General features: G+C 39.0%; 2 protein-coding genes and 1 pseudogene across 2 annotated transcripts; all 3 read left to right on the top strand.

The window, feature by feature from the left end:
- LOC148096008 (cell adhesion molecule CEACAM5-like) lies at nucleotides 1–7,884 on the top strand. Its single transcript, XM_087836822.1, has 7 exons — nucleotides 1–107; nucleotides 1,118–1,156; nucleotides 1,239–1,508; nucleotides 2,551–2,853; nucleotides 3,014–3,292; nucleotides 7,497–7,581; nucleotides 7,721–7,884. Exons 1-7 carry the CDS (start codon nucleotides 77–79, stop codon nucleotides 7,881–7,883), a joined length of 1,170 nt encoding a protein of 389 aa, XP_087692948.1. The 5' UTR covers nucleotides 1–76; the 3' UTR covers nucleotide 7,884.
- Nucleotides 7,885–8,911: 1,027 nt separating this feature from the next.
- Nucleotides 8,912–14,422, top strand: LOC102796457 (GTPase IMAP family member 8-like). The gene is made up of 6 exons (XM_087836265.1): nucleotides 8,912–9,039; nucleotides 10,237–10,938; nucleotides 11,677–12,375; nucleotides 12,798–13,577; nucleotides 13,674–13,841; nucleotides 13,924–14,422. The coding sequence occupies exons 1-6, from the start codon at nucleotides 9,024–9,026 to the stop codon at nucleotides 14,124–14,126; spliced, it is 2,568 nt and encodes an 855-aa protein (XP_087692391.1). The 5' UTR covers nucleotides 8,912–9,023; the 3' UTR covers nucleotides 14,127–14,422.
- Nucleotides 14,423–15,426: 1,004 nt separating this feature from the next.
- LOC148096007 (GTPase IMAP family member 8-like) lies at nucleotides 15,427–26,688 on the top strand (annotated as a pseudogene).

Genomic DNA, 26,688 nt, shown 5'->3' with positions numbered 1-26,688 from the left:
AAGCTTTTTCCTTTTTCTTTTCCAAAGAACAGGAGGGGAGTTGTACATTAATTCTGGACATTCAATTCTTGACAGAATGAACCTCATCCATATCTTCCTGCTGCTGGGTGAGTATCACAGATAACACTTGATTGACTGTCACACACCTTCTGTCACACCTCTGCTGGGCAGAATTCCAAAAAAAACGAGCGTTGTCATGACAAAACTCTTGGTACCGGTGGACAAAACCATGTCCCAGCAGTTTAAGAGTCATCTGCACTCTGCTGTCAGAGTAGTGCTGACACAGAGCCAAAGCCGAGCACTCTTATTTGATGCAGATATCAGTAGTATGGTATGCGGGGTTATAAATTTTACTAGGCTGTTAGCCTGCAGCAGGGACTTTCAGACAGTGTTAAATTAAAATGATGTGCACCAGCCAGAATCTGAATAGGGCTAATGGAAATGATTTGGACTGAGCTGTCAAATTGTTGTGCTAGCTATTCCATCCCAGGCAGCCATGAGTTGTATTTTTAAAACTATATGGTCGTAGTAGCACTATGTGACACTGTTGTATATGTGCGTGTATAGCGTGGGCGTGTAACAGGAAAATACAGCAAATCTGTGTACATTCCTTCTGTTCCCATGGGGATGATAACTGTCTAAAGAGTTTGCTCATTAAGGCATAGGAAGCTCTGCTCTCTGTCAAACTGTGTGGCAGTCCTGTGACTGCGAGTGTTAGCAAAGAGATGTGGCTCAGATGGTCTTCAAAGCAACGCCTTAGAAGAGCGAAAGATTGTTATGCCTTATAGGCACAGGTTTACTGCTTCTAGATGTTTTAAATTTACTTGCAGACACTTTTAAAAAAATATATATATATTTTTTTATGTCTTGATTATATAATATAAAAAACAGCAGTGGACCATGACTGACTCTCTGGCATGCAGCCATGTGGGAATAAGCCATCTGAGCTGCCTGTGGTGTTCATGCTGATACATTTTACTCATGAATGACAGAGAATAGAGAAAACATACTGTACCCAAAATGTCACTTATGTGACAGGAACAATCTGTGGTAGAATATATATATATATATTTTTAAAAATCGACTGTTTCTGTGAAACACTTTGTCCGTATTTCAGGTATGGCTGCATTTGTTCTCCAAGCTGATTCTCTGCAAGGTACGGCAGATGTTACACATAAGTACAATATGTCTGTCATAAGCAGAAGAAATACGCCAACGGAGTTATCTTTCTCCTGCAGGTCTTCTAAAGACTGTTGTGTCCGTGTGGCCCCCGGGGTCAAAAGTCTACCTCGGAGAATCTGTGCTGCTGAAGTGCACAGTTGAGTCAAACTCCACTGCTCAGTGGGGCTTTGAGTGGGACAAACCAAAAACTGTTCTGACCCAGAACCCCAGGCATGTGGTCTCAAATGACAGCTACTTCATCACCGCTGTAACAAGGGAGGACGCGGGCAGCTACAGGTGCAAAGCAGGACAAACATCCAGCCAGCCAGTGGAGCTCATTGTGTCAGGTGAGCAGCTACACCCAACCAAGATTAAGATCATAATGTTCAAAATATTTAAATTCATTTAAAAATAAACGTTATGCTAATTTCACGCCCCTTATATTTATATTCAGGAATCTTTGGCTTGTTTACAGTTCAAAAGAATCCTTATTTATCATATACTGGGCCTTAGTGCAACCCCTCAGTTCAACTAAATTATGCTGTTTTATCTTCTTTTCTCCTAAAGAACGCTCTCCCTCTTTGCCAACTTTCTTCTTATTGGCTGACCCTTGAAAACATAATGTTAAACCAGAATGTGGGTGTGATTTTGGTTCATGTGTGTCTGACATGACCATATTAATGATATCCACTCTCTATGATATTATAAAGATCTGCTAGCATTTCAGAAGATTTTGCTTCACAAAGATTATACGGACACACTCTGATTTCAATTTTAAACCATTCTTCAAACCTTTATTATGAGCATCTACCACTGTTACATTATTTATATGACAGGAAATGCAAAGTAAACCCACTTTACCTGTCATGTTCATTCAGTATTCTCTGCACAAAGGAAAGCTAAGGCAGATCAGTAAGTAATAAGTTTTGCATGATTTAGATTCCAATAAGAAAAGCTGAGGGAATCACCAAACTGATCATAAGGGACACGTGAATGCCTGTATCAAATTTTAAGTGGTATGAAAATTAAGTTGGGTTTCATAAGAAAAGTCAATTACCTCAATAGGACAAAATGTACCAGTCATCTGTGGATTCCCATGTCCCTGCTGCAGCTGAACTTCAGAATATGATTTCTTCTTTCATTACTGCACATTGCTGCGGTGCATGAAATGTAATCGTGCAATAATTATAATGTAATTTCCAGAGATATGTAGTTATAGCGGTTGTGTTCCCATGTGAGCCACTTATTCTGCAGCCAAACAAGGCCCGCAAGGGCATTTATGATAATGATATTCATGAGTAAAACTTTAACATGGAAACATTTGCCAGTTGCTACAGTATGAAAGTGCTCTGGTTCTTCTTCTAATCTTTTTGCGTCTTTCAACTCCAGAGCTGACCCCTCCCTCGCTGATTCTGGCTCCCAGCACGAGATACATCTTTAGTGGGGAGAGATTCAGTATGCGCTGCCCCTCATCTCAGACGAACGCCAAAGGCTGGAAGCTGAGGCATTACTCTCCAGACTGTGCACGGAGGAGAAAAGCCGTCCAAGGTGACCAATGTTCACCACTAGAGTGTGCTGTTATCACAAACAGGACTGACGCGTGTGTCTTCAATGCTACCATTGGGAACAGTGGGCTGTACTGGTGTGAGGGACCCGAGGGTCGCAGCATCTCAGTCAGGATCTCAGCAAGCTGTGAGTATTACTGCCTCTGGACAAAATGGGGAAAACACACCAGAGACAAATAATAACACAGTGGGGTTTTAGATGTGATGTATGAGGGAGAGCATTTTTTGTTTTATGTGTGACAAAAAAAAGTAAGGAGTTATTTATGTGTACTATCTTTATCCCACAGATGACAATATCATCATGAAGACTCCAGCCTTCCCTGTATTTGAGGGGGATAAAGTCATTTTGTACTGTCAGTACAAAACAACAAACTACAACGACACAACCTTCTTCAAAAACGGAGCAGTCGTCTCTGTGATGCCTTCGAGTCCAAACAATGAGATAAACATGACTATTGAGAACGTAACAAAGAAAGACGAAGGTTCCTACAAGTGTGCATCCCCGGCCCTAAAGATGGAGAGTACAGAGAGCTGGTTATCTGTGAGACCCAAGAGCGACACCCGAGGTCAGGTGTATAATCTCAACGTAATGATTTGTGTTTATATTTTTACATTTTGTTCAAATGCCTTTTAGGTAACAGAAGCATCAAGCCTATACAGCCTTTTTTTGGCTGAACAAAAGTCCCAAGATAAACTCCAAAAGGTAGAAGTGTGATTTCATAAGAAGGGAGAAGAAATAAAAACCCATGGAATGAACAGGTGAAGTAAAAAAGGGAAATCCAAGCCTTTGCATGCATACAGAAGGCTGACTCCAAGGTGGGAACAATCACAGGTGGGAACAATCACAGGTGGGAACAAGACAGTGGCTGTATCCCAATTCAGGGTCTGCAGCCTTAAAGTACGCAGCCTCAACGATCCTCAAGGGCCGCGTACTTAAAGACCGCTAAGGCCGGAAGTGCGAGGCTTGTGAAATGGGACGGTCTAGTCTCCGTTGCGCTGCCCAGGTTGCCTAGCAACCATGATACTAACAGCTGGAAACGTTTCATACAGCTTTGTTTGACAGAAATGAAGGAGAAAAGCTTTTGTTCGTTTGTTTGTTTCTACATGAGCTTTGATCATTCTCTGATTAAGGTCAGCTATATTTTAAAGTAAAGGCTTTAAAACCAAGTTAGTACAAACGTCACTATTGTCACATAACTTTGCCGACATGTGGCCAACAGTAATGTTTTAATGTTCTTCATTATTAAACATTTGCACATAAATAAGTGACATAATATTCAGTACTTAGTTTACTAAGTTACTCTTCGGGCGCCCCTCATCCGCCGTTTTTTTTCGGCAAAATTATCCACACCCTCCGCCGCGCTATGCATTCTGGGATATGTTGGGCCACGAAGTCTACACCGCCACGTCCTTAAAATTCAGGGAAATGAAGGACGCATTTGAGGGCCGCATTTCGAGCAGCCTTCGAATTGGGACAGCCTTCGTCGCGTCGCTGTGACGTAATCGGCCTTAAAATGCGGCCTTTAAGGCTGCAGACCCTTAATTGGGATACAGCCAGTGGGAACAATCAGGCCATCAGTAGGAAGGCAAAGGAGGAGGTTAAGGGTTTGATGCAGGCAAGGAAGAGCAGTCACCATAACTCAAAAAAGTGGTTAAAGAAGACAAAGGAGATAACACAAACACCAGTCTCTAGGAAAAAATTGATATAGAAACACAATAAGTTACTAAGTAATTAAGTTTATTTATATAGAGTTTTTCAAGAACAAAAGTCCAAAAGTGCTTTACAGGTACAATAAGATAAAACTATTAAACAGTAGTTCATGAATGAAGGGAGGCATCTGACCTTTAAGAAGTCTAAAAGTGATCACCAAAATTTTAAACTGAACAATAAAGAAGAAGAATTGGACTCTGATGAGAGCTTTTAGAGGATTCAGCCTCACAGCAGCCTTTTGGACCATTTCCAGGCGATCCAGGAAGGATTTGCTCAGAGTAGGAATAATGAATCACAACAATCGAATCACGTTGAAATAAAAAGATGAATGATCATTTTCAATTCACACTGAGACACAATATATCTGAGACAGGCAATGATGATAAAAATACGTTTGCACAAGACAGCCAAGATCCTTTTAAAACTGAATGCCTGATCAAAAGTCTCCTCAGATTTCTCACTGTGGGCAGAAGTGAAGCTGAAATGGGTCCATGATTCTCAATTACTCTGGGGACGAAGTTATCAGGGGCACAAATAAGAACAGTTTTCAATACAATACAATACAATTTTATTTATATAGCACATTTAAAAAACCACAGGTATGCCAAAGTGCTTCACAGAATGAGTTAAGAGCAATAATAAATACAAATATAAAGCACAAAATACAAATAAAATATAAAATATACTAACAGGCGGGTGACATAACTAACCAATAATACACCAGGCATAGTAGGCACCAGTGAAGTCCACACACAATGCTGAAGGTTAAAACATAAACATTAACAAAGTGATAAAGATAAGTTCCAGTACACTAAAAATGTGGGCTCTAGGAGGCGGGGAAAGCAAGGCTAAACAAATAAGTTTTTAATCGAGATTTAAAAGATTGAATTGAATCAGACGCCCGAATAGCTAGGGGGCATCTGATCCTGATTCAATTCCATTAAGTTTTTAGAACATTGATTTGGCTATAAGTTTGAGTTTGATATGTACACTGAATATCATCTGAATAACAATGGTATGGACTGTCTTCAGAGTCATTTAGGATATGTCCTAGTGGAAGCATGTACAGGGTAAATAAAATAGTTCCCACAAGCAAACCTTGGGGTGCACCACAAGATAAAATGGCCGGAGAAGACAGAATGTTAGCAGAAGCAGTTCAAGACAAATAAGAGGAAAACAAATCTAGAGCTGACCCATAGATGCTCACTCACGACTGATTCATGATAAACTGTGTCAAAGGCATCACAGATATCTGACAGAACAAGGGCTAAATGTTCACTTGCATCTCTATGCATCCATAAGCTGGCTGGAAACCACCTTTTCTAAAAAAAAAAAAATGGAAACAGTCTAAAATTGTGATGGAGGAAAAGGTCACTTTAATAGCCTGTTTAAAATAGGAAGGGACACTGGCAGAGCTAAATGAGATGTTAATTATCCTGAGAACACACTACCTAATAGTGGGGTTGGTAAAATGTCAAGTGGGCAGCACTATCAACTAAATTGATGAGAGCATTCAAAGATATCAGTGCAAAGCTCTCAAAGACGCATGGGCGGTTAAGGCAAGCGGCGAGAAGAGAGGAAGGATGGGTAATGTTTGCTCTGAAATGTTGGATCTTATTAGCAAAGAAGCAAAGAAAGTTTTTACACTCTTTATTTGAGTGACTAGTCGGAGCAGGAGATAGAGTCATAAGAATGTTTCTAATAATGTCAAATAAAACTTTGGGATTTCCTCAGAACCAAAACACTACAAATAAATGACAAGTACCTGGGACAAAACCAGGCCAACTTTGTCATTTCCTAATGAGGCATCATAGAGGTGTACTACGAAGGGAGATTAAGATCAGTTAGCAACCTTTGTCCACAGCTCCCTTTAGAGGCTATGGAACGCTAACCATTAATCTTTAAATGTTTACAGTTTCAGAGCTTTAATTTGCAGCCATCAAGTTAGAAATTAACATAGGATTAAAATAATTAATTCAACTTAAAATGTTTGTTTTATTGCTCTGTGCGCAAAATTACAAGATTAATAATTTCCTGCTGCTTTTTTTTATGTTCTCTATACATTTTTATCACCATTTTATCATCATCATCTTCCAATAATGTCTCTGACTGGAGTAGGTAGCACTCATATGGATCATTTTGTGCAGCAGAAGAAGAATATTTTATGTGAAATGCAAGCTGGATTAAAAGTACCATTGTGATATCCAGTAAGCCTGACTGGGATTTTAAGTTTTCTCAAGCCAGCTATTGCAAAGAAAGCCTGGCTGTGCATAATTTCCTTCATAGTATAAACCTTATAAAAGGTTTTCAGCATAAGGCAAATTATGATAATAACACTGGCAAAAATATCTCAAATTTACTTGTTGTGATATCCCTATGCTAGTGATATCCCTTCAGCCTAGTTTTAGCCTTTTATATCAGGATGACTTAGTAGAAGCAACAACCATTAGAAAGTAACCATAAGCCAGAGGTTAGACAAACTATTAGTATAAAAAATTGCAAGTTTGAGGCCAGATGCTGGCATCTCATCCTCTATCTAAGATTAGAGTTGGTCTGCTTCAGAGCTCTGTATTTCTTGCTCAACACTGGGCAACATTAGCCTGTTCATCCAATCATAAGCTAGAAACAGCACTGGTAATGTTTGTGCTATTTGCCATAATTGATTGGGTTAGCCACATTTCTGAATGAAGTGAGCCCCCCTTTGTTGTGTGTTCCACATGCATCACAGAAAGTCATAAATGAAAACCCCAAACATTAAGTGCTATTTTTATATTGGTAACACTCCATAAAAATATAATTCGAGTATTAATTTGCCTACTTATTCAACTGTGTCCTTTTTTTTTTGACTGATTATTGTAGTGGATGTAACAGCAATTCAAGGTATGCGAGCAACGAAAAAAAGCACCCTGTGAATCACATTACTTTGCACCCCATTAGCAGGTTTCTTCAGCTGTTAATGAGAAATCAGACTAAATGATGTGGAACAGTAATGTATTTTCAGGTACAACCTGGTTGAGCCTTTTTGCACTGAAACAAATACTATTTGTTCTTGTCAACAGGCTACTGGAAATGGATTATCCTGTCTGTTGGGCTTTTATTTCTGTTTCTTATTCCTCTATCTGTCTGGCTTTTTTATCGCCACAGGTAAGTTACAGTACCCAGGAGCTCTTCAGCCAACTTGCTGTTGTATATATGTTGTTAGACAGATGATGTCTTAGCATGACTCAAAAATCAAACAAGCTGTCAAATGCTTCAGGTATTATCATTTGTTTATTTTTTTAAGATACCAGATGTTGGGTACTTGGAAACGTTGGCCATTTTCCAAAGAAGACGTGCCAGCAGTGCCGGTTCCTGCAACTAAGCAGGACGTGACGGAAGTGCAGTGGGACCTGTCGTGGATGGAGATGTCCAGTCTGTTGGATAAGCAGATATACCCTGGCACTTAGAGTTTACACCAAGTTTAGTATTTTCTGTAAACTCCAGCATAAGGTGATCCCCTGTAGTAGTTCAGTCAACATAACGCCGCTAGCATGATGTAAGAGCAGTTGTTTAGCTATTGCCAGTCAGTCAAACAAACAGAACTTCCTTAGTGCCAAATAACTATTAATAGAGAGTGATAAAGAGCCAAAAGCATCTGTTTTGGCTTGTTTCTTATTCGTATAAGTCCACCATATGGTATCGAATTATTATTTCAGTAATTTAAATTTTACAGGTCTCTCGCTTTAAAATGCTTTTAGATGGTGTCATTTTCTTTGTTGTATTCTATTCTAAATTACCTTTTGTTTTCTACAACTCGTGTATTTTTGATTGTCTTATGCCTGACTTTAATGATTTAAAGATGGATAACAACTACAAATGGAAACCATAAAGTTATCGTGGCCACGCTTTAGCCTATGCTGCATACAAATAATAGTCTATTCCATTTCAGCTGACTTAGTGAAAGTCAGGTTTATAATTTCACAATCCCCTAGAGGCTCATTTATGCTCTGGATTTGAATGATGCTCTTTTTTGTGGAGACCCAACATCATTATGTGTCTGTCAGGATAATTACAGGAGCACGGCACATTGGATGACTCATCCTTGAATATGTAATGGTTTTGTAATTTGAAAGTACATCACTGGAAAATACATGTATATACTGTATATGTAGACAAACATTTTATCTTTGGATTTGATTAAATTAATTTCTTCAATTAAAAATCAATATATTTTTTATTTGTGATCTTTGGTGCTTAAACACCCACTACACTCATTATTTGCATCAGCTATAGTAAGATTTTTTTTTTTTTTAAAAAAAAGCAAATGTAATGATTTCTATTGAATGATGCAGTGTAGTTATGTAGCTTTACTGTGGCTAAACTGACAGAACATTTACCGCTCACTACCTGTCTGAAACCAGTTAGTCTGGATTTCTGCACTGCTGTGATGATTTAGATACAAACACTTTGCCCTCTCAGTCACACTTTATGCAGTCAAGGCTGCAAGAACTCGTACTAAACTATGCCTGAATACAGACTTTATCCACTCGACCTCAGTGAAGAGCTTGGGACCATTCACAGGCACTTTTAAAACAGAAATAGGAAAAATGGAAGCCAATCTTGGTAAGTTAATTGAGAAATATTGTTTACTTTTTTTGAAGCAATTTGAATAAAAACGAATCAGCATGGAGCTACAAAATGTACTTGAGGCTTATCACAAGGCGAAACAACTTATAAAGTCTATCCACAATGCTTTTTTTGTTGTTTGCTAATTTTTCACTGCAGATTGTGAATACCAGTTAGTCAGAAGCAATGATGTGAAAGAAAGAAATCTATCAACACATTCCTAAATTGTTATTAAATGTATTTGTTTGGATTTGGATTCAATAACTAGAGGTCATAGACAAAATTCATGTGTTTGCAATTGGAGCATGTAGTTGTAGGTTTGAGAGCCCTGTTAGACACTAGCAAACAAAAACAGAAACAAAACCAAAAACACAAGTCTGGGCATTTGCTTTTAGACAGGAGACATACCACTAAACCAGTTATGCCAGAATTTCCTTTTTTGCCAGGAAGGAAAGAACAGAGTTCCCAGCAACCTTTTGACAAACATTCCTCCTTATGAGAGCTCCGCCCAAGAAGCTTTGTATATGTCAACACAGTTGAGAGAAAAACTTTCCTAAGAAAAACAGCCCTGCAAAAATTATGCTTTTGGTTAACTTCTTAATCGTGTTCTGACACTGCAGTTTTCTTTGTTGCCATCTATAGTATCGTCTGAGCTTATATATTTGATGCCAGAAAAGATCATTTGTGTGTTGCACTGCATTGCATCATAAAGCCTACGCTTTTCAGCTGTTTCAACTGAATATTCTGTCAATAAGAGGCACTGAGGCATTCTTATCTGAATTAATATTTTCTCTTTTTCCTCTTGTTGCTTCTGATCACTTATTCATTTTGGTTCAGGGTCATTCTAAAAATGTTTCACTATTTTAGTTTTGACTTGTTATTCCTCAGACAGAAATGAAAGGGTCAGAAATAACTCTCCCATGCACAAATTTCTTAGAACGTTCCTCTTGTGTCAATCATCTAAAGCAGTGGAGACAACTGTGATGATAACAATGTCACGCTGAATGATTCTATTCTGCTCCTCATTTTGAGGAGATAAGCCCGCTTTCTATTTTAAAGCTTCTGTGCCAATCTGGTCACAACAAGCTGCATTATCATCAATCCAAAAAAGATGTTTCACAATCCTAATAAGAACACAATATTATTTCTTTTTATCTGCAACAAAAAAGTTTCAATATTTTCTTTGTTTTTCAGAGGAGACTGAGATCAGGCTCATACTCATAGGGAGTAGATGGGCTGGCAAGAGTTCATCTGGTAACACCATTCTGAGAAAGGAGAGATTTGAGTGTGGCCGAACAAGAACAGCTCAGTCTGAAGTGAGACATGGATTGGTGGACGGCAGGAAGCTCACTGTGATTGATGCTCCCGGTTGGAGCAGCTCCCTCTCCCTTGCTGAGATCCCAGAGGGGGACAAGCAAAGGTTTAAGCTCAATGCATCCAAGTGTCCGCCTGGACCAAATGCTTTTCTCCTTGTTATTCCAATAGACTCGGCTTTCTCTGTGGAGCAGAAGACGAGTGTGGAGGAGCACATGAAGCTCTTAGGTGAACGGGTTTGGCGATACACGATGGTGCTGTTCACCTGCGGGGATTACCTCGGAGAAAAGGCAATAGAAGAACACATTGAAAGTGAAGGACAGGCACTCAAGTGGTTAATAGAAAAGTGTTTGAATAGGTACCATGTATTTAATAACAAGGACAAGAGTAACTTATCTCAGGTCACAAAGTTGCTGCAAAAGATCGAAGAGATGGTGTGGTACAATGGTGGCAGTTACTACAAGGTAGAAGAGCACATTTTCCAAGTCATCAAAGAGAAGCAAAAGGAGGTAGCTGAGAGGGCAGAAGAGAGAAGGAAGAAGGCCGAGGACCAAAGACAACACATGAAAACACTCATTCCAGGTGAGTGTGACAGAAGGAGCACTTAAACACATCCCCTGTATTATATATTATGACATAATGGCAGCACATCATGGTACCATATTTATTCAATCAATGCAAACATCAAGATGAAAGGACTAATTTGCCACTTTATGGGACATACAACTTCCCAGAATCATAACTGTGCCCATCCAGGAAATAATCCACCACACAACTTCCTGTAAAAGTATTTGTTAATACAACTGGATAGATGTGTGCATTAAAATAAACACTGGATTAAACAAGGTTCATATAGTAGTGGATTTTGCAAAAGTCAAACAAAATCAGGTTGTTAAAACTGCATGTTAAGCATACAGACGTGAAAGCAATGCCAGTCTAACTTAAGCATCTGAAAATGTCAAACTATTTATTTTAGCGTTATGTGCAGGGAGAACCTGGAAAAAAGTGACATTTAATGCAAAGAAAGACTGAATAAAGGGACATTTTACATATACGTGCATCTAGAAAAAAAATAAAAATAAATTATACCTCAAAAAAATCGCATAAAATTCTGTGTTAAAACGACATTACAATAACAAACATTTCCAGTTTTTAAAGTCCACTATTTTAATGTGTTGAATATGTTAATGAATTCTATTACCACATACTTCCATTGCAATTCAATGATTTTACAGGCCTGCATATGCCTTGATAATTTTATCTCAGTATAAGCTGCTGTAAGCTCCAAGCCTAACCAATCGTTGTTTTGTCCGATAACAGAAGAGATGAAACATATCCCAAAACTCCAGATGATTCTTCTGGGAAGCCGAAATGTTGGAAAAACCTCTGTAGGGAACACTATCTTGGGGTACAAAGACCAGGAAGACGGAAAAAGAACGCCAAAGTCTGTTGCCTGCCGGGGTTTTGTGGCTAAAACCGAAATCATTCTTGTTGACACACCAGGCTGGTGGAAAGGCTTCCCTGTGTTCGACACTCCTGAAGCGATCAAAGATGAACTGATGCGCAGCATGTTTTTGTGCCCTCCTGGGCCCCATGTCTTCCTCCTGGTGATAGATGCAGATGCATCATTTAATGCCAAACACTTAGATGCAGTGACATCACATGTGGAGCTTCTTGGTGATGGAGTGTGGAGACACACTATTATAGTTTTTACCAGAGGAGACTGGCTGGGAACAAACAGCATAGAGCAGTACATCGAAGGAGAGGGGGAGGCCCTACAGTCTCTAGTTGAACAATGTGGAAATAGATATCATGTAGTTGATAATAAGAATGCAAGTGATGGTACACAAATCTCAGAGCTGCTGGAGAAAATCACTGAGACTGTGGCAGCAAATGGGTGGGGCTACTTTGTTCCAGACCAGCAGATATTTCAGACCATCGAAGAGAGAAGAAGGAAAGTGGAAGAAGGAGCAATGCTGAGGCAAAGTCAAGTCAAGGCCAAACGAGAATCCCTTGGAGGTATGCTTCACTATCACCAAGCATCAGTGTCACAAGTAAAAACGTGTCGCAATGTCAGAGCTGTTTCCACACCCTCATATTAAATAGATAGCAGAGATGGACAAAATACAGAAATATACTTCAAAATTTGTTGAAAATGCTAGAGGATATCAGTGACTGTAATAGATACAATGTTTCTGGTTATTCAGTAATGATAGCAGTATAGTGTCTGTCACATGTCAAATAACTTGTCAATGTCCAGGTAATTACATCTTACCAAATGCAGAAATCCGTTCCCAAAGAAAATGTGGAGCTGTATAAAACTTTTTTAAAAAGAAAATATAAATGTACAATCTTACCAGTGACAGAGCATCCTCACTCAGATCATATGCAACATGACATTTTCCCATTTCACTTTGCTCTGACAGCTGTTTTCTTCTCAGTTTCCAGTAATAAGCTGCAGGAGCTGAGAATAATACTGCTTGGTCAGAAGACTGTTGGAAAGAGTGCAACAGGAAATACTCTCCTGCATAAAGAAGTCTTTGCATCTAGTCAGAATGAACAATGTCAAATGCAAGAGGGGGAGGTTTTGGGCCGACGAGTTACAGTGATTGACACCCTGGGCTGGTGGCAGGACTCCTCATGCTGCACAGATGAGATAGACAAAGAAATTGCCCGAGGTTTTTCACTGAGCCCGGCAGGAGTCCATGTTATTCTGCTGGTCATTCCTTTGGACCTGACATTCAGAGATTCTCAACGAGTCACTCTGGAGGATCACATGAACCTTTTTCATGCCACTGTATGGAAACACGCAATGGTTCTGTTCACATATGGAGACAAACTAGCAGATAAATCTTTGGAGGAGCACATTGAAAGGGAGCATAGTGCCCTGCGCTGGTTGATTGAGAAGTGTGAGAACAGGTACCATGCCATTAACAATATGAAAAAAATGGATATGAATCAGGTGACAGAGCTGTTTGAGAAGATAGAGGAAACAGTAGCAGGAAACAGTGGCAAGCTCTTCTGTCCAAACATCAATGAAATGCACCTGAGAATCGAAGAGACGTTCAAGAGGAAGCAGCTGAAACATGTGCTGAAGCCAAGACTAGTGCGGGAGTACGGGAGGAGAGAGCTGGAGCTAATGAAAGAGTTCAAGGAAACACTCCATGAGCTGCAAAATGACATTAGGGGAGGTGCGACGGGCACAAAATCCAAGTCACTGGGTGAGTATTTTGAGGAAGATAATAAATATGTTTCTATTCATCCTATTTTGTAAATGATGATTTTTTTTATTAACATGTTTTGATGATTATTATTAGTTGGTGACAGGGTGAAACCCGCAACCAGGTCTACTGGTCAGGGGAAGAGAGATGGCAAGGAGGAAAAACTAGATACAAAAATCAGCCAAAAAATTAAAAAGCTGGATGAAGATATAGAGAGATTATCACACTTTCTTGGAAACAGCAAGGAATTTTTGATCCCTGATTGTAAGTCCAATTATATTATCATTCCTAGCATTTAAAGTATTATCAAGCACATAATAAGTCTAAATGTGTGTTTTGTTTTCAGTTAAAGGAAGCAGTCCAGCACCTTCTATTCCTGAGTCTTTCTTAGAGCGCAGACAATCAACCGGCAACTTTGAGAAAGTTCTGGGTTGGTTATCGAATCTTCATATCGGCACAAATGTGGAGAACCAGATGACTCTCAACTTCTCTCAAACATCAGACTACAGATCTATGGTTTCATCAGACATCTTTGAAGTTCCCAAGTGAACAAATGACAAGATTACTGCATTCTGTAGTGAATTTAAAAATGTAGAGAAAAAGAGTCCAACAATACTGTGAATTTATGGGGTAGCAGCGCCTCTCATGTTGGAGAACTGTTGGAGAATTGGCTCAGGTAGCTTAATTTGAAAAATAAGCTACCATTGCTTGTCCCAGCCTCATTAGCACTGTTTGCTTTAGAGCAAACAAGGAACAGTGACTATGGGGAATGTGATCGACTGCTCACCCACTGAGCTAAACCGGTGCCCAGGGGGCATGTCTCTTAAATATGATATATATCACAAACTCAGTCTACATCCTTGAGTAAGGTGTTCCAAAACCTGGAACTTCTATTTATTTCTCTTTATTTTCCTTCACTTTCCGCAGTCCTGTCCGTTCTGATTGTAATAACTCAAAATGAAAAGAAAAATAAATAAATAAAAAATAATAAAGGTTCAACAAATTTTGACAATCAAGTGGACAGTATAGCAAAAGCTGTAATTTTCTACTTGAGAAAATAAAGCTGTTGGGCATTTTTCTTGGCCTTCAGGTAATAATTCTAATTGCAGTGCCAGTAAGGACATGAAAAAAGAAAAAGAAAAATCATCAATTAAACTGGAATTTATGGACAAAGTGAAAGAAACTGTTGGACCGAGGCATCAAAGAAAAGATATCATGAAAAAGAAGTTGAGAATGCCAAGTGGAACTTTCTAAGACCCGAACTCTTCCACAGCATGCATTTTTAATTTCTCTTTGATATTTGGGCATATTGGCACCTTTTTTACCAGATTTTTTGTTTCTAAGAAAAATTAGAGCCACATATGAGGATATTCGTTTAAAATGTTGATAGACCAGTAGCAGTATAATGTCCTTGTAAGTGGATATCAGGCCCTTGTAGAGCAAAATTGAGTATTTGGTCTAAATAACGCAAAATGTGATGTCCACATATGTGGACGCCAGGTCCTAGGAGGTTAAAGATGACAGGCTTACAACATCAGCATCATCCACTCCAGGTAGCTCCCCTTCCATTACCCCTAACGTCACCCCCCTGCATTAGTCCCTACTCTTCACCGGGTCTTCATTGCAGGAACTGGTTTCATCTGCATCCTGCACCTCTCTTTGCTGCACCCGAGACCCACAGTCCCAACCCAAGCGCAGACATGGGAGGAAATGAGGGAGGAAGAGAAAGGTGGCATTTCCTCGTTCTCCGATCTGTGGTATAGAAGTCTTTCAGAGCCAGGGCCGGTAGGGGACTTCTGAGGATTTCTGCAGGCCAAAACAGGATTGCAGCCTGCAGAAATCCTCAACCATGGATGGCACCAACACCCAGGTCAACCTCAAGGTGGATGACCCTGCAAAACTTATACCACCCAAGATTGAAATCTCATACACTGAAGCCAAGTGGCAAACCTCATGGCCACATAAACTCAAACCTTGGGACATGAATGTTTTGACACCACCAGGCTTCTGAAAACAGACCAGCTATGTAGCTTTGTATTTTTCCGATTCCACATGGGGTTTTTTTGTCCTCTGGTTCCACATTTGCCTCGCTTTCTACCTCTGTTCCCTCCACCTCCATGCAATTTAAATCAAGCTGCGGGGTGGGGGGTATGACGACCTATAGTACCTACAGTATTAGCTCACTAGCACCAGACTGCACTGCTACTCCTCCCCATCTCACAAATGCATCAACTTCATTTGTAACCCTAACATTGGTAATGGGCGCGTTGGTATGCATCACCTAGATGTCCCCGTTCCATTGTCAGCGATGACTTGAGATTAAAGTTGAAATATCTTGCCAGCTTTTTGCAAAAGTTGTTTACTTTAAGATTGCTGGGGATGCTAAAGTGGCAAGGTATTTAAGTCTGTATCTCAGGTTCCTGTCTTTATAGGTTTAAAATTATGTAGTGCTTTTCTCCATCAGTATGCAGATGGAGAGGGTTAGGGTTTGCTTTGGCATGAAATTTCAGCTTTTTTTCATTATGTAAAAGAACATCTGTGGCTATGTGCCTGCTGACCTGAAGTGATTTCTTTTCCATTTCCATTTCTAAATGGTAAGTAGTACAGTTTGTTGGGTTTGCAACTTTTTTCTTTCTTTTTTAAAACCATTTACATGTCCACCAGATACAGCTAAAACAACAAGGAATGAAAGAGCAGGTAAACAGATTCCACAAAAAGATGTAAACAAAGATCAGATTCCCCTGTTCACCCCACAGCATATACACAGACAGACATTGTCTCTGATGAAAGGATAGATCTCACAGATTTCAAAATTGGAAGTGTCAGCCAGCAGCATTAGAAGACCAAAGTTACGCTTCATGTTTGAATAACATTAGCATGAATTCTGTCTCACCTTTGTGTTTAATCCACCACGATTAAACCACATTTCCTGCAAAGTTCCATATACCAGTGTGCTTCAAGAGCAGTTTCCCTTCATAAATCACTATTATAAGCCTTATTCGGTGGCTGTCCACTTTTCTATCACTACAAAAACATATCTTAACTGTAACAACTTTAAAGAGACTCTTAATCAAAACATAATAAAACCCTTTCGCTTCCTGTTGGATGTGCAGATGGTTTGTGTGTGAAAAAGCTCAGAGCTGCTCTCCTATCTATAATGCAGTCCCAGAGGCATTGTAGTGACCTTTCACTGTTGAAGAGACTACCCTGTCACTCCAATTGTGCTCACTCCAGTGGCAGCAATGCTGCTATGCAAGGTGCTCGCCCATTGCCTGCTGATGGAAACAGTGTGGGTTTCAGTGCCATCCCCTAGTACACTTCAAAGCAAATTTATCTGTCACACCCTGCAGTTAGTTCATGAGCAGGGTTTAAAATTAATCATCAGGAATAGCTTTCTGTTACTTTCATTTCGTAGTCTGTTAAATCTGATACTACAGTTGGTTACAACATGCTGTCATGCAGATTTTTTTTTATATGAGCTGCACCCTGGCTGAAGACTTTGGTCTGACACATCTTTAGCCAGTGAACTAACACTAAATCATGCTTTCTGAAACTTGAATGAGCAAAATGTACAAGTTTTAGTCAATATAACATGACACTGAGCAACTGAGCCTATAAACTGCAACTGTTGGAAATTTTATCAGAATACAGTGAAAAATGAGAAAAAACAATATTTTTCTCAAATCATTGCGTGAAATTGTCATTATCCCTCATCAGCTCTATTCTAAATGTGCCTCAAGCTACCACCCTGAAAGCCTCTGCTGACATATGTAATCATTTCCTTTCTTTCTTTGTAAACAAGGTTGAGTGTATCAGGTCAGCAATAGTACTTCCTGCATATAATCCATCAATGTTTATTCCCCGCTCAAATTTTAGACTGATCTCGAAACTCCCATTCCTTTCAAAGTTATTGGAAAAAATTGTTTTTACCCAATTCAATACATTTTTGGATACCAATGACATTATGGAGTTTTTTCAGTCTGGTTTTAAACATTTACATTCCACTGAAACAGCACTTTTACAGGTTTTTATAGCAAACGATTCTGGAAGCTCTGTGATTCTTGTGCTTAAAGGTGCAGCACTGGATTGGCTTCATTCCTATTTGAGTGACAGAACGTTCAGTGTTAATATTAAAAATGTTTTGTCCACCTCAGCCCCCCTTTCTTGTGGGGTTCCTCAGGGTCAATGCTTGGTCCTCTTCTGTTTTTTTGTACTTGCTCCCTTTGGGCTCTATTCTTAGAAAACATGAGATATCCCTTCACTGCTGACAACTTCCAAATTTACCTGCCTTTAGCACCTAATAATCCAGCCCCCATCCAATCGTTTTAAACTGCCTTGAAGATGTCAAGGCTTGGATGGCTCTGAACCTTTTGAGCTTCAATCAGAGATAATTATGCAACCCACTTATTAATTATGCTTGGCTTGGGTCATACAAGCCAACAATATATCGAACAGCATGTCACAAGTCTGGGAGTCATTATGGACTCGGGTTTTAAATTTAATAAACAAATCAGTTCTGTGTTGCAAAAAAGCTTTTTCCAGTTAAGGAAAATAGCAAAAGCTTAAGCCAGTTTTGTCAAGCTTGTTCAAAATGCTGCTGCTCGTCTCTTAACTGGTACACACAGGCATGACTATATCTAACCTATCCTGTCCTGTATTCATTGGCTTCCTGTTAATGACAGAATTAATTTCAAAGTCCTAACGTTGGCCTACAAATGCCTAAATGGTCTTGCTCCTCCATACCTTCCTGATGAACTTCAGCCTTATATTCCCTCGTGGGCCCTTAGATCAGCCGACCAGCTGCTTTTGGTTGTCCCAAAAATGAGGCTGAAACTTAGAGGAGAATGAGCTTTTTCAATTGTGGCACCCAAACTCTAGAATATACTGCCTTTAACTATTAGACAGGCATCTTCACTTCCTGCTTATAAATTCTTTTGAAAACACATCTTTTTTTAATTAGCATTTGGACTGATGTGAATTAATATGCTCTTTTTATTCGCTTTGTTTTATTTTATGTGAGAGTTTTAATGTGAGAGGTTTTATCTTTCGTTTTATCTCTTGTTTTGTTTTTGCGCAGCACTTTGGGCAAATTTTCAGTTTTTTTTATGTGTGCTATATAAATACATTGGATTTGGAGTTTACAGAGGTCAAGAACTAGAGATATTTTCCCACAGTCTTCTACAGAGCCTTCTCTTTTTGCAGTTAGAAGTACGACCCAGTGGTGGTTATAAAATTTCAAAGACCTCATCAAATATCTGCAAACACACAAAAGTACAGATTTCCAGGCAGAAGTAATAATGAAATGTGTGACACTAAGAGAGAGACAAAGATGTGAAAAAGAGAGGAAGAGGTGATATTATTTTTAAAGGTACTTAATCCTCAGTTAGTGACATTTGATAAAGTACAGACTTAGTTATTTCATATTGAGACTTGTCTCTGACAACAGATGGATAATTTCATGTTATTCAAAGGTTATACGAAACCTGTATTTACTGTCGGTATTAAACTAGGTAATGTGCAGTGTTGGGGTAGATGTTTATAGTGATGGATTGCTGGACTAGTGCAGGGCAATTCCAGCTTAGGTCCTGTTTAGCAGATGAGACATGATATGTAAGAAAAATGGAGTATTGAAATATAATGTAATAAACAATATTGAATATTTAGTTAGTTAATGCTTCAAAATAAGTACCAGACATGAGTGCTGCTGAAAGCAGCCATGATGGCTCATGTGCTGTAACATCTGCTTATATAGCTGGATGAATTGACAACGTGTTGACCTTAGAGCCAGTGCAGTCTGGAGCTCACAATAAAATTAAGTATGTGGCTTTTTTCTGGTGAGTCATTTTCTTATGCTACACCACTACAATGAACTTAGGATTCCCCCACCTGTCCAGAGCTGAGCAGCTCCTGCAGGTGTAATGTGTAGGCGGCTCATTACTTTTGTTCATATAGTGTAGACCTGGGCTATCAAAATTATGGATTTTTTTTATTATTATTATTTTCTTAATTAATTAATTATTTGGTTTGCAAACATTTAGAAAATAGTGATAATTTCTGTCACAAGTACTAAGTTCCCTGTGTTTTTATGTGCTGTTAGGTAATTTAAATTTATAACAATCATTATGCATTACTTAGTGTTGGATAGGTTTCACATGAAGACATTTTAACTCATGGCATGACTGCGCTCTCGGATAAATATAATGAGGCACAATATTTGTCTCTGCAGCAGAGTAAAAGTAGAAAACTGCATGAAAAGAAAAGAATTAAGCAAAGCACAAGTAGGCCTATATGCAAATTTCATTTAATAGCCAAGTGATTTAAAATTATTTTTATGCAACTAATTAGCTAATTATTAAGGAACTAATAATTGTTAAGGAACCATTGTTAGAACTGGATCTGTAGTTTTATATTTTTAACCAGATGAAATTTATTGAGCTTCATTATTTCAGGTGTGTCCCTGGTGCCTCATTTCTCTGTCCAATAACCTTGTAAATAACTTCTAATGTAATTTTACAGCTCAACCATTAACTACTAAAACACTTCAGACATCTTTGTATCTCCCTAAAACTATCTTGGGTTAAAGTTTCTGCTGTTTGCAATTTCCTCCACTAGAGAGCCACAAAGCACAGCAGGTTGTGAGGAATTCTTTTTCTTTGTGCTTTTACAGCACTTCACATCTTTTACATTTGCATTACTGCATCCTTCTGTTATAAATAGTTAACGATTATTAGTTGTTTTTGCAGATGTCCAAATTAGTTTACAGTTTATGGAAATAGTTCATTTTCATCCCTCTACTAAGTTAACAGATGAAGTATATTTTTAGCCCTGCTCCCTTTTATGCTTTTCCTCTAACAATAACTGTTATTGCATCTTCATGCCTTTTGTATTACATAAGAATAAGAACTGTTTCTGTTTCATGAAATTGATGCAATATCCAGTGAGATGTTTAAGTAAGTGCGACCAACCACCTACTTATCTCCCCTACTTTATAACAGAAATGTTTGCATTTCTGTTGCCTGTGTTTCAGAATCTCTCTCAACTCTACTGGTTCTCCATGTGTTATTTTTATGGATAAACACTCTGCCTTCTCACTGAATTAAATTCTTGAGTTTGCTGGTACATGAATACTGCGTTTTCCCTTGATTAAACAATACTGAACAATATTTCATAAACCTAAATCCTTGTGGTGTCTGGTATCTTTTCTTTTCTGTTTTGTAACCTGCTCATTCTAACACTAGGAAAAAAAACAACAACCCTAATTTGACTCCAAAACAATGCACACTTATACTATCTGACACTTTGCTTCTGAAGCCACTTTGATGATGGGGAATCATTACTGCTGCTCCTGTTAAATCTGTGTGACTTTTTTAAGCCAAATGTAAAACACTGGTCTTTACTATGTTGTTTATCTCAAAATGTAAACAAAACATTTGTTAATTTCTTTGTGTGAAATCTGACAAGGTGTTACATCATCATATATCAAGATAAAGTGCACCACATTCATTTGAAAAAAAAATATATACAGTGGGGCAAAAAAGTATTTAGTCAGCCACCGATTGTGCAAGTTCCCCCACTTAAAATGATGACAGAGGTCAGTAATTTGCACCAGAAGTACACTTCAACTGTGAGAGACAGAATGTGAAAAAAAAATCCATGAATTCACATGGTAGGATTTGTAAAGAATTTATTCGTAAATCAGGGTGGAAAATAAGTATTTGGTCAATAACAAAAATACAACTCAATACTTTGTAACATAACCTTTGTTGGCAATAACAGAGGTCAAACGTTTACTATAGGTCTTTACCAGGTTTGCACACACAGTAGCTGGTATTTTGGCCCATTCCTCCATGCAGATCTTCTCAAGAGCAGTGATGTTTTGGGGTTGTCGCCGAGCAACACGGACTTTCAACTCCCGCCACAGATTTTCTATGGGGTTGAGGTCTGGAGACTGGCTAGGCCACTCCAGGACTTTCAAATGCTTCTTACGGAGCCACTCCTTTGTTGCCCGGGCGGTGTGTTTTGGATCATTGTCATGTTGGAAGACCCAGCCTCGTTTCATCTTCAAAGTTCTCACTGATGGAAGGAGGTTTTGGCTCAAAATCTCACGATACTTGGCCCCATTCATTCTGTCCTTAACACGGATCAGTCGTCCTGTCCCCTTGGCAGAAAAACAGCCCCATAGCATGATGTTTCCACCCCCATGCTTCACAGTAGGTATGGTGTACTTGGGATGCAACTCAGTATTCTTCTTCCTCCAAACACGACGAGTTGAGTTTATACCAAAAAGTTCTACTTTGGTTTCATCTGACCACATGACATTCTCCCAATCCTCTGCTGTATCATCCATGTGCTCTCTGGCAAACTTCAGACGGGCCTGGACATGCACTGGCTTCAGCAGCGGAACACGTCTGGCACTGCGGGATTTGATTCCCTGCCGTTGTAGTGTGTTACTGATGGTGACCTTTGTTACTTTGGTCCCAGCTCTCTGCAGGTCATTCACCAGGTCCCCCCGTGTGGTTCTGGGATCTTTGCTCACCGTTCTCATGATCATTTTGACCCCACGGGATGAGATCTTGCGTGGAGCCCCAGATCGAGGGAGATTATCAGTGGTCTTGTATGTCTTCCATTTTCTGATGATTGCTCCCACAGTTGATTTTTTCACACCAAGCTGCTTGCCTATTGTAGATTCACTCTTCCCAGTCTGGTGCAGGTCTACAATTCTTTTCCTGGTGTCCTTCGAAAGCTCTTTGGTCTTGGCCATGGCGGAGTTTGGAGTCTGACTGGTTGAGGCTGTGGACAGGTGTCTTTTATACAGATGATGAGGTCAAACAGGTGTCATTCATACAGGTAACGAGTGGGGGACAGAAAAGCTTCTTACAGAAGACGTTACAGGTCTGTGAGAGCCAGGGATTTTCCTTGTTTGAGGTGACCAAATACTTATTTTCCACCCTGATTTACGAATAAATTCTTTACAAATCCTACCATGTGAATTCATGGATTTTTTTTTCACATTCTGTCTCTCACAGTTGAAGTGTACCTCTGGTGCAAATTACTGACCTCTGTCATCATTTTAAGTGGGGGAACTTGCACAATCGGTGGCTGACTAAATACTTTTTTGCCCCACTGTATGTATATATAGCTTATTGCTGATTTTCACTTGGTTATTCAAATTAAATCAAATGATGAGTATTCTTGTTATAGTGTTGTTATCCTACTTTTATTTTCTTTTGAGCTGAAAAAGAATATATAAATGACTTTTTTTCATTGTAAAACAAATGCTTCACTTTCTAAAAATGTCCTAAATGCAGACAATGACAGCGAGAACTTTATTTAAATTTACTTCTACTGGGACTCTCATGCTACAGGAGTATCATGTATCATGAACTCAGCAGACTGATACTGACAACCAAAAACCTTATAAAAAATCACTGTAATCTAAATTTATTCATGCTGTAAGTCTGCCAAATCACAGGTGAAAGTATCTCATGGATTTAAGAAGAAATTGTGTTTTTCAGTTATTTCTTTGGTTCAAAGAAGCGGCTGGGATGTGTGGGACCTTGAACTCTGCTGAGATAACAGACACAATGTTACTTTGCTTGTGTTTGCTGTTGTTATGTGCTATGAGATTAATGTTTTGTTCATCAATTTAACTCACGTCAATCATTTTATTTTTAGTAGCATAAATAAAATGATTTAAACAAAACAGACTAGAACCCAAGTGCTGCACAGCAAGTAAAATCATTGAGGCAAATATGACTTTTTTCTACTAAAGCTTATAAATAATAATCGTAACCGTTATAAATAGGAAAATAAAACTTTTGAAAGCAATTACCTTAGCATAACTTCTATTATTTACAGTCGCTGGCGTGTTGGTTTCTTCATTTTAAGTCTGCACTGACATCACGATTAAGTTCTCAAGTTACTGTATCTATAAAACCAGTTAGACTGCACTGTTACACCAATCTATACACTGTGTTTGCTGGCTTTGCTTCACTTCATACAGTCTGAGTGACCTAGCAGTAGAATATGCCCGAATACCTATTTTCCTCAAATATTTTACCTGGAGATAGAGTTTGTCCATTCTGACTTCTGCTGAAAGCTCGGGGACTTTGAGGAGAGAGATATAAACATCAAGTCAACATCAATCAAGCTCATGACAAGTTAGCTTTCATAGCTTAAAGCTTGATAAGTTCATGCGTAAAATACTGATATGTTATATTAATAATTTTTTAAAATCTCAAATATAATAAATCATTGATATAATTAAGATTACACTGTTTATTGCCCATTATTGCTATTATTTTTGTGCAATAATATTAGCATTTATGGAATAAGGAAAATAAATGTCATAAACACAATAAAACCAGTTAAACCTGAGTTATGTTTGGCCAGAAGGGCAAAATGGATTGAATTCCTGCAGGCTATCAAAAACGCACATATCAAATGACTCAAAATTCCACTTCAAACTGTTTTGTGTACCTTGAACATAAACATGAGGAAAAACTGCTACGCTGTTCAATGAAAACTTTCCTTAACAAAGCAATTTTTGTTTTTTCTCTTGTTGACGTTGCAGTTATATTCTTGATCTTCTCAGCTAAAGGTTTGGATGTAAACAAACTGGTAATTTAGTTTTGCTTTTGAATGGTTAGGGTTAGGTTGTGTGGTCAAAGTAGATCAACTCAGTCTGAAGTGAGACATGACGTTGTGGAAGGCAGGAAGTTCACTGTGATTGATATTCCTGGATGAAGGAGTTGTGTTTCCCTCTCTAAGATCCCAGACGGGGACAATCAAAGGTTGAAACCGCCTAGACCAAATACTTTTCTCCTCGTTATTCCAATAGACTCAGCTTTCTCTGTGGAGCAAAAGATGAGTGTGGGGGAGAACATGAAGCTCTTAGGTGAATGGGTTTGGCGATGCACTATGCTGTTCACCTTTGGGGATTTCCTCTGGGAAAAAACAATAGAACAACACATCAAAAGCGAGTGAGAGGCACTCGAGTGGTTAATAGAGTGTTTGAACAGGTACCATGTATTTAACAACAAGGACAAGAGTAACTTATCTCAGGTCACAAAGTTGCTGCAGAAGATGGAAATGGTGGCAGTTACTACAAGGTAGAAGAGCACATTTTCCGGGTCATCAAAGAAAGGCAAAAGGAGGTAGGTGAGAGGGCAGAAGAAAGAAGGATGAAGGCCGAGGACCAAAGACATGACATGAAAGCACTCATTCCAGGTGAGTGTGACAGAAGGTGCACTCGAGCAAAAGCTTCCTGTATTTCATGCTCTTGCATCCTTGTGCAGATTACTGCATAGGCAGTACAGTGCATAGTTTCAATCCAGGAAAATATCCACCACATGAAAGTCTTGTAAAATGACAAACTTTTTTTTTAAGTACAGGTGGAGAGATGTCATAGGGGGAACTTTGTAAATGTTAAAAACTTAAAACTTAACTTAAAAACTTAAAAACTATTTTAGAAAGCACAGAAAATGAAAAACTGATCTATAAAAATGTCAGGTTAAATAATATCTTGAGAAGCCACAAAAAATATGAATTAAAAAAAAGTGATTTTTCTTTTCTCAGTGTCATTATAGACGTCAGTATGGTGTATTGCAAATGTCCACTAAAATATATCGGAACTATGGGAATTTAATCATTGTATCTGAATTTAACAACTTACATGATCTGTGAGCTCCAAGCCTAATAACTGTTTTGTCCGATAACAGAAGAGATAAACTACTCCTGCAGATGATTCTTCTGGGAAACCGTAATGTTGGAAAAACCTCTGTAGGGAACACTATCTTGGGGTACAAAGACCAGGAAGATGGAAAAAGAACGCCAAAGTCTGTTGCCTGCTGGGGTTTTGTGGCTAAAACTGAAATCATTCTTGTTGACACACCAGGCTGGTGGAAAGGCTTCCTTGTGTTCGACACTCCTGAAGCGATCAAAGATGAACTGATGCGCAGCATGTTTTTGTGCCCTCCTGGGCCCCATGTCTTCCTCCTGGTGATAGATGCAGATGCATCATTTAATGCCAAACACTTAGATGCAGTGACATCACATGTGGAGCTTCTTGGTGATGGAGTGTGGAGACACACTATTATAGTTTTTACCAGAGGAGACTGGCTGGGAACAAACAGCATAGAGCAGTACATCGAAGGAGAGGGGGAGGCCTTACAGTCTCTAGTTGAACAATGTGGAAATAGATATCAGGAACTACTTTGTTCCAGACCAGCAGATATTTCAGACCATCGAAGAGAGAAGAAGGAAAGTGGAAGAAGGAGCAATGCTGAGGCAAAGTCAAGTCAAGGCCAAACGAGAATCCCTTGGAGGTATGCTTCACTATCACCAAGCATCAGTGTCACAAGTAAAAACGTGCCGCAATGTCAGAGCTGTTTCCACACCCTCATATTAAATAGATAACAGAGATGGACAAAATACAGAAATATACTTCAAAAGAACAGCAGTACCTTTTGTTGAAAATGTTAGAGGATATGAGTGACTGTAATAGACACAGTATGGTTATTCAGTAATGATAGCAGTATAGTGTCTGTCACATGTCAAATAACTTGGCTTTAACACAATGTCCAGGTAATTACATCTTACCGAACTCAGAAACGACCACCCCTCACCCCTCAAAAAATGGACAACTTAGACAGAAGTGTATAATCTTACCAGTGACAGAGCATCCTCACTCAGATCATATGCAACATGACATTTTCCCATTTCACTTTGCTCTGACAGCTGTCTTCTTCTCAGTTTCCAGTAATAAGCTGCAGGAACTGAGAATAATACTACTTGGTCAGAAGACTGTTGGAAAGAGTGCAACAGGAAATACTCTCCTGCAAAAAGAAGTCTTTGCATCTAGTCAGAATGAACAATGTCAAATGCAAGAGGGGGAGGATTCGGGCCGACGAGTCACAATGATTGTTGAGATAGACAAAGAAATTTTTCACTGAGCCCAGTAGGAGTTCGTGTAACTGTGCTAGTCATTCCTTTGGACCTGACATTCAAAGACGACATCCACCTGAGAAATGAGGAGAAGTTCAAGAGGAAGCAGCCGAAACAGGAGGAGAGAGCTGGAGTTGATGATGGGGTTCAAGGAAACACTCCCTGA

The sequence above is a fragment of the Neolamprologus brichardi genome, chromosome 23, assembly GCF_056152115.1.
Source record: "Neolamprologus brichardi isolate AB-2024 chromosome 23, ASM5615211v1, whole genome shotgun sequence".
In the NCBI taxonomy this organism is placed as follows: Eukaryota; Metazoa; Chordata; class Actinopteri; order Cichliformes; family Cichlidae; genus Neolamprologus; species Neolamprologus brichardi.
The sequence above is the reverse complement of the archived record's forward strand: the minus strand, read 5'-3'. Positions and strand labels throughout refer to the sequence as shown.

Excerpts from the sequence above, each read along its gene's own strand:
- LOC148096008 (XM_087836822.1), top strand. The coding sequence starts at position 77 with ATGAACCTCATCCATATCTTCCTGCTGCTGG. Across the intron at positions 1,157-1,238 it reads CCAAGCTGATTCTCTGCAAG|GTCTTCTAAAGACTGTTGTG; the intron begins GTACGGCAGATG and ends TTTCTCCTGCAG. Across the intron at positions 7,582-7,720 it reads TGGCTTTTTTATCGCCACAG|ATACCAGATGTTGGGTACTT; the intron begins GTAAGTTACAGT and ends TATTTTTTTAAG.
- LOC102796457 (XM_087836265.1), top strand. Across the intron at positions 10,939-11,676 it reads CATGAAAACACTCATTCCAG|AAGAGATGAAACATATCCCA; the intron begins GTGAGTGTGACA and ends GTCCGATAACAG. Across the intron at positions 12,376-12,797 it reads CAAACGAGAATCCCTTGGAG|TTTCCAGTAATAAGCTGCAG; the intron begins GTATGCTTCACT and ends TTTTCTTCTCAG.